Source organism: Salmo trutta, chromosome 17, assembly GCF_901001165.1.
Source record: "Salmo trutta chromosome 17, fSalTru1.1, whole genome shotgun sequence".
Classification (NCBI taxonomy): Eukaryota; Metazoa; Chordata; class Actinopteri; order Salmoniformes; family Salmonidae; genus Salmo; species Salmo trutta.
In genome coordinates, this window is record NC_042973.1 from 11,081,266 (window position 1) to 11,091,915 (window position 10,650).

The 10,650-nt window shown below is 42.7% G+C and overlaps 1 protein-coding gene across 1 annotated transcript in view; it reads left to right on the forward strand.

The window, feature by feature from the left end:
* The window catches only part of st6galnac5b (ST6 (alpha-N-acetyl-neuraminyl-2,3-beta-galactosyl-1,3)-N-acetylgalactosaminide alpha-2,6-sialyltransferase 5b), a 34,909-nt gene extending 24,536 nt beyond the window's left edge, over positions 1–10,373 (forward strand). Inside the window, exons 4-5 of the mRNA XM_029695619.1 lie at positions 6,009–6,116; positions 10,089–10,373. Of these exons, the coding sequence (XP_029551479.1) occupies positions 6,009–6,116; positions 10,089–10,329 (349 nt within the window). The 3' untranslated portion in view covers positions 10,330–10,373. The remainder of the gene's footprint in view (positions 1–6,008; positions 6,117–10,088) is intronic.
* The last annotated feature ends 277 nt before the right edge of the window (positions 10,374–10,650 follow it).

The following is a 10,650-nucleotide window of genomic DNA, read 5'->3' on the forward strand; positions in this document are numbered from 1 at the left end:
AGCTTGCAAGCCGAAGAACACCATCCCAACTGTGAAGCACGGGGGTGGCAGCATCATGTTGTGGGGGTGCTTTGCTGCAGGAGGGACTGGTGCACTTCACAAAATAGATGGCGTCATGAGGATTGAAAATTATGTGGAAATATTGAACCATCATCTCAAGACATCAGTCAGGAAGTTAAAGCTTGGTCGCAAATGGGTCTTCCAAATGGACAATGACCCCAAGCATACTTCCAAAGTTGTGGCACAATGGCTTAAAACCTGTTGGGGATAGGGGGCAGTATTTGAGTGGCCAGACTGCCCTGAACTGCCGGAGTGGCCAGACTGCCCTGAACTGCCGGAGTGGCCAGACTGCCCTGAACTGCCGGAGTGGCCAGACTGCCCTGAACTGCCGGAGTGGCCAGACTGCGCTGAACTGCCGGAGTGGCCAGACTGCGCTGAACTGCCGGAGTGGCCAGACAGCGCTGAACTGCCGGAGTGGCCAGACTGCGCTGAACTGCCGGAGTGGCCAGACTGCGCTGACCTGCCGGAGTGGCCAGACTGCCCTGACCTGCCGGAGTGGCCAGACTGCCCTGACCTGCCGGAGTGGCCAGACTGCCCTGACCTGCCGGAGTGGCCAGACTGCCCTGACCTGCCGGAGTGGCCAGACTGCCCTGACCGCCCCGAGCTGCCAGACTGCCCAGACCGCCCCGAGCTGCCAGACTGCCCCGACAGTCCCGAGCTGCCAGACTGTCCCGAGCCGCCAGACTGCCCCGACTGTCCCGAGCCGCCAGACTGCCCCGACTGTCCCGAGCCGCCAGACTGGCCGGACTGCCCCGACTCTCCCGAGCTGCCAGACTGCCCCGACTGTCCCGAGCTGCCAGACTGCCCCGACTGTCCCGAGCCGCCAGACTGGCCGGACTGCCCCGACTGCCTGGAACGGCCAGCACCTGAGCCACCTCCAGGATAGGTGGGTTGGGGAGGGAGGGTGTAGCACAGTGCCGTCGGTGACGGCAGCCACCCTCCCTTCCCTCCCTTTTTGTTTAGGGGGTATTGTTTGTTGGTTTTGTTGGGGTATTGGGGATTTTCTTGTGTTTTTCTTTTTTAGGTGCATCCCGGAGTCTGCACCTTAAATATGCTCTCTCTAATTCTCTCTTTCTTTCTTTCTCTCTTTCTCTCGGAGGACCTGAGCCCTAGGACTACCTGGCATGATGACTCCTTGCTGTCCCCAGTCCACCTGGCCATGCTGCTGCTCCAGTTTCAACTGTTCTGCCTGCGGCTACGGAACCCTGACCTGTTCACCGGACGTGCTTGTTGCACCCTCGACAATTACTATGATTATTATTATTTGACCATGCTGGTCATTTACGAACATTTTAACATCTTGACCATGTTCTGTTATAATATCCACCCGGCACAGCCAGAAGAGGACTGGCCACCCCTCATAGCCTGGTTCCTCTCTAGGTTTCTTCCTAGGTTTTTGGCCTTTCTCAGGAGTTTTTCCTAGGGAGTTTTTCCCAGCCACCGTGCTTCTTTCACATGCATTGCTTGCTGTTTGGGGATTTAGGCTGGGTTTCTGTACAGCACTTTGAGATTTCAGCTGATGTACGAAGGGCTATATAAATAAATTTGATTTGATTTGATTTGAGAGGGGGGTACTGTCACATCCTGACCAGCAGAGGGCATATTGCTTAGTCTAGGTCAGGATGTGGCAGGTGGTTTGTGTTTGTTTAATGTTGGATGATTGGGACTTCCAATTGAAGGCAGGTGTGTATAGTTGCCTTTGATTGGAAGTCCTATATAGGTGTGTGTGTTTGTCTTTGGGGTGTGGGGAATTGTTGTGAGCACTGCTGTGTTTGGTATAGCCTGCCACACCGTCACATTGTGAGTACCGTTCATTGTTTTGTTTATTGGTTTTCAGTGGATGCTCTACTCCTTTTGTTTTCAACATTAAAAACATGAGTATCCACACTTCCGCTGCGCCTTGGTCCTCTTTCACTGAAGACAACTGTGACAGCCTACAAACCTGACTCAGTTACACCAGCTCTGTCTGGAGGAATGGGCCAAAATTCACCCAACTTATTGTGGGAAGCTTGTAGAAGGCTACCCGAAATGTTTGACCCATGTTAAACAATTTAAAGGCAATGCTAACAAATACTAATTGAGTGTATGGAAACTTCTGACCCACTGGGAATGTGATGAAAGAAATAAAAGCTGAAATAAATCATTCTCGCTACTATTATTCTGGCATTTTACATTCTTAAAATAAAGTTGTGATCCTAACTGACCTAAGACAGGGAATAATTACTTGGATTAAATGTCAGAAATTGTGAAAAACTGAGTTTAAATGTATTTCGTTAAGGTGTATGTAAACTTCCGACTTCAACTGTACACATTCTAATTTTAAAGCTGCCGTTGAGCATTTTTGACGCTCTTAACAAAAGACTAATTAAGAAATCCCAACAACCACCAAACATATCACAGTATCATTAAATGGGATTTAGTTCAAAACACTCTGAATATATGTTAATACTCAGGAGGATTTACTGTAGAGCCAATGGAATATGAGAGTCCAAATGAAGTGTACGATGCAGCTAGAGAGGGATTCTAAGACTATCTGAATGTACAATAACACTGTCCCGAATATAAAACAATGCTTGGATCACGTTGGGAATGGAAGAGGTAGAAGAAGAAACAAGAACAACATTGAGACAACCTGTAGAGCCAATGTGCTGTTTTTACCTCAGCACAATGTTGCACACAATGTTGCGAAAAGTTAACAGCTACAGTGCATTGCAAAAGTATTCATACCCTTGGATTTCTTCACATTTTATTGTATTAATAATGGGATTACAAATGATTTAATCGTATTTTTTGGGGTCAACATTCTCCTCTAAATACGCTGTAATGTCACAGTGGAAGTTTATTTTTTATTTTTATTAAAACAAATTTGTTATCTAAAATATAGTGGTTGTTTAGTCAAGCCTAAATTAGTTCAGGAGTAAAATGTGGCTTAACAAATCACATAATAAGTTACATGGTGTCACGCCCTGACCATAGAGAGCCTTTCTATTTCTCTATTTGGTTAGGTCAGGGTGGGATTTGGGTGGGCAATCTTGTTTTCTTATTTCTTTGTTTGGCCGGGTATGGTCCCCAATCAGAGGAGGCTGTCTATCGTTGTCTCTGATTGGGGATCATACTTAGGCAGCCCTTTCCCCACCTGTGATTGTGGGATCTTGTCTATGTGTGGTTGCCTGCGAGAACTACGTAGCTTCACGTTTCAGTTTTTTGGTGCTTTTTTGTTTTCTGTGTGTTTCACTTCTTAAATAAAAGATGATGGAACCATACCACGCTGCGCTTTGGTCCGACAATTCTTATATCGGACGTGACACATGGACTCACTCCGTGTAAAATAACAAGGGTTGAAAAAATCATAAAAGCCTGATAAAGAAGAGCAGTGATTGGTAGATGGGTAACAATAACAAATCAGACATTGAATATCTCTTTAAGCCTGGTCAAGTTAATAACTATGCTGTGGATTCTGTATTAAACCACCCAGACAGATCAAAGATACAGTTGTCCTCCTGAGCTGAGCTGCAGGACAGGAATGAACTGCTCCATGAGGCCATAGGTCACAGTTACAGAGTTCAATGGCTTTGATGGGAGAAAACTGAGGATGGATCAACAACATTGTAGCGACTCCACAATAATGACTTAAAGGACAGCGTGAAAAGAAGAGTACAAATATACTGAATAGAAATATTACAAAACAAGCATCCTGTGTGCAACAAGGCACCAAAGTAATACTGAAAAAAAAGAAGAAAACAAATTCACTTTTTGGCCTAAGTGCAAAGCCTTATGTTTGTGGCAAATCCTATACAACACATCACTGAGTAATTGTCTCCTTATTTTCAAGTGGCTGCATCATGGTATGGGTTTGCTTGACATCGGCAAATACTGGGGAGATTTTCAGGATAAAATGAAATGGGATGGAGCTAAGCACAGTGAAAATCCTAGAGAAAAACCTGCTTCATCTGCTTTCCAACACACTGGGAGATGAATTCACCTTTCAGCAGAACAATAAACCTACACACAAAGCCAAATAATCCCTGGAGGTGCTTACCAAGAAGACAGTGAATGTTTCTGAGTGGCGAAGTTACAGTTTTGACTTAAATCTGCTTGAAAATCTATGGCAAGATTTGAAAATTGCTGTCTATCCATGATCCCCAACATCTTGAAGGAGCTTGAAGAATTATGAAAAGAGTAATGGGCTGATACTGCACAGTCCAGGTGTGTAAAGCACTTAGAGACTTATCCAAGAACACTCACTGCTGTAATGGCTGCCAAAGGTGTTTCTAACATGTATTCACTCAGGGAGCTGAATACTTGTGCAACGACTATATTTTAGTTATTTCATTTCTATTAATCTTTAAAAACAAAATAATAATACATTTGAATCCCACATTGCAGCACAATACAGTTTGAATACAGTTGAAGTCAGAAGTTTACATACACCTTAGCCAAATACATTTAAACTCAGTTTTTCACAATTCCTGACATTTAATCCTCGTATAAATGCCCTGTCAGTTAGGATCACTACTTTATTTTAAGAATGTGAAATGTCAGAATAATAGTAGAGATAATTATTTATTTCAGCTTTTATTTCTTTCTTCACTTACTCAGTGGGCCAGAAGTTTTCATACACTCAATTAGTATTTGGTAGCATTGCCTTTAAATTGTTTAACATGGGTCAAATGTTTCAGGTAGCCTTCCACAATTTTGGCCCATTCCTCCTGACAGAGCTTGTGTAACTGAGTCAGGTTTGTAGGCCTCCTTGCTCGCACAGATGAACGTGGTACCTTCAGGCGTTTGGAAATTGCTCCCAAGGATGAACCAGACTTGTGGAGGTCTACAATTTATTTTCTGAGTTCTTGGCTGATTTATTTTGATTTTCCCATGATGTCAAGCAAAGAGGCACTGAGTTTGAAGGTAGGCCTTGAAATACATCCACAGGTACACCTCCAATTGACTCAAATGATGTCAATTAGCCTATCAGAAGATTCTAAAGCCATGACATCATTTTCTGGAATTTTCCAAGCTGTTTAAAGGCACAGTCAACTTAGTGTATGTAAACCTCTGACCCACTGGAGTTGTGATACAGTGAATTATAAGTGAAATAATCTGTCTGTAAACAATTGTTGGAAAACTTACTTGTGTCATGCAGAAAGCAGATGTCCTAACCGACTTGCGAAAACTATAGTTTGTTAACAAGAAATTTGTGGAGTGGTTGAAAAACGAGTTTTAATGACTCCAACCTAAGTGTATGTAATCTTCCGACTTAAACATTTATGTCATGGGGAGCCAACCCAACGTACTAATCATTAATAGATGCTGACAGATTAGCTCTAGCAATCCAAATTAGCTCCAGCAGCTACATGACAGATACATATGCTGCGATGCTACAAGATAATTGGTGTCTTCATTAACTGTTGACAGGAAGTTACAGAAGCACTACGCTGCCTCACAAGATGATGTCACTGAGTCAGAGTTGGAAGCAGATACCGATTACAGGTCCTACCAGACTCTCACTGGCTGGCACTCACCCTGACACTCTATCTGGCAGACGTTGCCAACAGCACACAGGATGAGCCCAGACAGGATTGGCTCCGCTGTCATCTGGGATATCCCCCAGTGAGGGGCTGGTATGGCCGGCAGGTGTGGCAGGTCCAGCCCCGATAATCTAGCCTTAACGGCTCAGTAGATGAGAGGGCTCCATATTACAGGGGGCACCGGTTTGATGGCTGTTTATCAGCCTTGAAACCGTCATTTCATGTCAAATCATGTAAATTAGGAATATGGCAGTGTGAACTTATGGTATTAAAAATGAACCAATAAATTGAGGGCCTTGGCCAGAACGGTTGTCACTGCGAGCACTACATAGGGAGGTTTTGGCATGATTAACATTTAATTGTATTGAATCATGCAATACATTTTGTTGAACATGTCTTTTCTCCATTCACCTTCTCATCCAGGAAGACCTCTAACTCGTGGCTGACCACTGGCTGGTTCACCATGGCCATTGCCCTGGAACTCTGTGACAGGGTCAATGTCTATGGCATGGTGGCTCCGGACTTCTGCAGGTGGGTTGGGTTCTGCAAAGTGCTATCCGACAGGGATTATTACCCCAATTGTACTAAGAGATTATTAATAGGCATATAAATTTGCAAAGGTAGGGTATATTACTGGAAACTTTCTAAGTTTACCAGCAAACTACCAGAATTTGGGAAACTTAACATTTTCTATTGGTCTTTTTGGGTACTTAAGACTATCACAAGTGTCTGTTATTATCTTTGGCCCTCTGTGTGGCCTTATCCTTAAAATAAACCATCAACTTAGTGAATACCATTGGTGTTTAATATAAGCGTTTATGCATTAAATATCCTTAATATTTGGGTTACTTATTTTGCTATGTAAATATGTCTTTGTTATTAATGTTTTGGTTCCAAACTGCTGGCAGTTGTGGAAAAAAAAGGATTAATTGGAAGAGTTGCAGAGTTTATTGAAAATAGTGACATTGTTGATTAGATAGAGCACTTTTTTCATTAATTAGGCTATTTTCTCTTGAACAAAATGGTCTATCCACTTGAAACTCATGGACAATATGGACACAGATATAAAAAATGAATACTATATACAGTATCAGTCAAAGGTTTGGACACCTACTCATTCAAGGGTTTTTCTATATTTTTTACAATTTTCTAGAATAATAGTGAAGACATCAAAACTATGAAATAACACATATGGAATCATGTAGTAACTAAAACAGTGTTAAACAAATGAAAATATATTTTATATTTGAGATTCTTCAAAGTAGCCACCCTTTGCCTTGATGACAGCTTTGCACACTCTTGGCATTCTCTCAACCAGCTTCATGAGGTAGTCACCTGTAATGCATTTCAATTAACAGGTGTGCCTTGTTAAAAGTACATTTGTGGAATTTCTTTCCTTCTTAATGCGTTTGAGCCATCAGTTGTGTTGTGACAAGGTGGGGGTGGTATACAGAAGATAGCTCTATTTGGTAAAATACAAAGTTCATATTATAGCAAGAACACCTCAAATAAGCAAAGAAAAATGACAGTCCATCATTACTTTAAGACATGAAGGTCAGTCAATACGGAACATTTCAAGAACTACGGAAAGTTTCTTCAAGCGCAGTAGCAAAAACCATCAAGCACTATGATGAAACTGGCTCTCATGAGGACCGACACAGGAAAGGAAGACCCAGAGTTACCTCTGCTGCAGAGGATAAGTTCATTAGAGTTAACCTCTCATGAGTAGGGGGCAGTATTTTGACATCCGGGTGAAAAGCGTGCCCAAAGTAAACTGCCTGTTACTCAGGCCCAGAAGATAGGATATATAATTGGTAGATTTGGATAGAAAACACTCTAAAGTTTCTAAAACTGTTAAAGTTATGTCTGTGAGTATAACAGAACTGATATGGCAGGCGAAACCCCGAGGACAAACCATCCCCCCCCCAAAAAAATCAGCCTACCTCTATTTTCAATGGCTATCACTTTAATTATAAGGCCAAGTCCTCCCAGATTGCAGTTCTTAGGGCTTCCACTAGATGTCAACAGTCTTTAGAAAGAGTTTGAGGCTGGTTTTTGGAAAAATGAGCCAGAAATTGTAGTTTCTCTAGGTGGCTCCCATTTTGGCTGTAGTGTTTCCAAGCGCGTGGAAGAGAGCGCGTTCTTTGGTATTTTTCTCCGGTAAAGACAATAACGATTCTCCGTCTTAAATTTGATCATTTATTTACGTATTAGGGTACCTAAGGTTTGATTATCAAAGTTGTTTGACTTGTTTGGAAAAGTTTATTCGTAACATTTGGGATTCATTTTGTATGCATTTTGATAGAGGGAAACTGGGTGGATTATTGACTGAAGCGCGCCAGCTAAACTGAGTTTTTATGTATATAAAGAAGGACATTATCGAACAAAAGGACCATTTGTGATGTAACTGGGACCTTTTGGAGTGCAAACAGAAGAAGATCATCAAAGGTAAGGCAGTTTTTATATTGCTATTTCTGACTTTTGTGTCGCACCTGCCGGGTTGAAATATGTTTTTCATGTGTTTGTATGCGGGGCGCTGTCCTCAAATAATTGCATGGTTTGCTTTTGCTGTAAAGCCTTTTTGAAATCTGACACCGCGGCTGGATTAACAAGAAGTTAAGCTTTATTTTGATGTATTACACTTGTGATTTTATGAAAGTTAAATATTTATAATTTTGTAGTTTGAATTTCGCGCTCTGCAATTTCACCGGATGTTGGCCAGGTGGGACACTACCGTCCCACCTGCCCATAAGAAGTTTTAACTGCACCTCAGATTGCAGGCCAAATGAATGCTTCATGGAGTTCAAGTAACAGATACATCTCAACATCAACTGTTCAAAGGAGACTGCGTGAATCAAGCCTTCAAAGGACACCAATAATAAGAAAAGACTTGCTTGGGCCAAGAAACATGAGCAATGGACATTAGACCAGTGGAAATCTGTCCTTTGGTCTGATGAGTCCAAATTTCAGATTTTTGTTTCCAGCTGCCGTGTCTTTGTGAGACGCAGAGTACATGAACGGATGATCTCCACATGTGTTGTTCCCACCGTGAAGCACGGAGGAGGAAATGTGATGGTGTGGGGGTTCTTTGCTGGTGACACTGTCAGTGATTTATTTAGATTTCAAGGAACACTTAACCTGCATGGCTACCATAGCATTATGCAGCGATACGCCATCCCATCTGGTTTGCGCTAAGTGGGACTATCATTTGTTTTTCAACAGGACAATGACCCAAAACACACCTCCAGGCTGTGTAGGGGCTGTTTGACCAAGAAAGAGAGTGATGGATTGCTGCATCAGATGACCTGGCCACAATCACCCGACCTCAACCCAATTGAGATGGTTTGGGATGAGTTGGACCACAGAGTGAAGGAAACGCAGCCAACAAGTGCTCAGCATATGTGGGTACTCCTTCAAAACTGTTGGACCCGCATTCCAGGTGACTACCTCATGGAGCTTCTTGAGAGAATTCCAAGAGTGTGCAAAGCTGTCATCAAGGCAACGTGTGGCTACTTTGAAGAATCTTAAATATAAAATATATTTTGATTAGTTTAACACTTTTTTGGTTACTACGTGATTCCATATGTGTTATTTCATAGTTTTGATGTCTTCACTATTATTCTACAATAAAGGAAAACCCTTGAATGAGTAGGTGTCTCCAAATTTTGACTGGTATTGTATATTCATTAATATTATTTTTTGTTATTTGAGCATTAATTACTAATATTATGGAAAATTCCATAGCTAACTTTTACTACTATTACTATTTTTATAAATGTTTATGTTCTGGCAAATACAATGTACCTGCTTGTGTCCTGAATATCCTGACTAGAAATGTGTTGTTTTACAGGGTCAGCCGTAGTAATACAGCACCCGTGGAGCAAATTAGGTTTAAGTGCCTTGCTCAAGAGTACAGACAGATTTATCACCTTATCGGCTTGGGTATTCGAACCAGTGACCTTTGGTTACTGGCCCAATGTTGCTAGGCTGTCTGCCGCCTGTAGATTGTTGGATTACAGTAGCTTCAGATATTAAGCTGATATCCACAGGCAGGTCCATGGGACCATATCAAATGCCTTTGCTGTTTGAATGATTCATGCTGGCTCAAACGCCCCTCTGTCTGCTGGCTCAAACGCCCCTCTTGAGGCCCAAGTCTACTGAGTGTAGTACTTTCAGGATCATCACAGGGATCATGGGACTAGCTTTGATGAGCACAGGGCTCTCATGGCTAAGAAATATTTGTATGATATCTCTCTCATCTCTCTGTCTCTCTTTATCCCTCTCTCTCCCTCCCTTTAACACTCCTCTCCCCATTCTTTCATTCTCTCTCTCTCTCTCTCTATCTCTCTCTCTCTCACTCATGCATGCTCACTTTCCCTTTTTCTCTCTGTTAATTTATCTCTCCATCACTCCCCTGTCCATTCTCACTCTGTCTCCAACCTCTTCCATTTTCTCCCTTCGTATTCCCCTTTCTCCCTCTCTCTTCTCATCCTCTTTTCACAGTACTCCCTCTCATCTCTCGGTGCCGTATCATTACTATGAGCCCTCTGGCCCAGACGAGTGCTCCCTGTATCTCTCCCACGAGCACAACCAGAGCGGCGGCCACCACCGCTTCATCACGGAGAAAACAGTGTTCGCCAACTGGGCCCAGAAGTATGACATCCACTTCTACCAGCCAGACTGGAGTCCGTCCTCCACTCTCAAAGGAAGCAGCTCACACACACCTGCTCCAGCTGTCTCCTGATACTAGACAGACAGTCAGACAGACAGACAGAAAGGTCCACAGGACCAGTGACGACCCGTCATTCAGGGCAGGTGGGGAAGAGCCCCACCTGTTTTGAGACCCACCTGTTTAGCAAAAAAACGATTAAAAAAAATGTTTTCCCTGTTTTGCATGGCATTAATACGTGTCACATATCAGTTTGTAAACAATGTAAAAAAAAAGCTGTTAATAAAGCCGCATACAAACTCTCTTTTTTGCTTTCTTGAGTCAGGTAGATCCAAAATTCAGGTGTTTCAGACTAGCTTAGTGTTTTCTCTGGTGGTGGGGCAGCCAGCAGAAAAT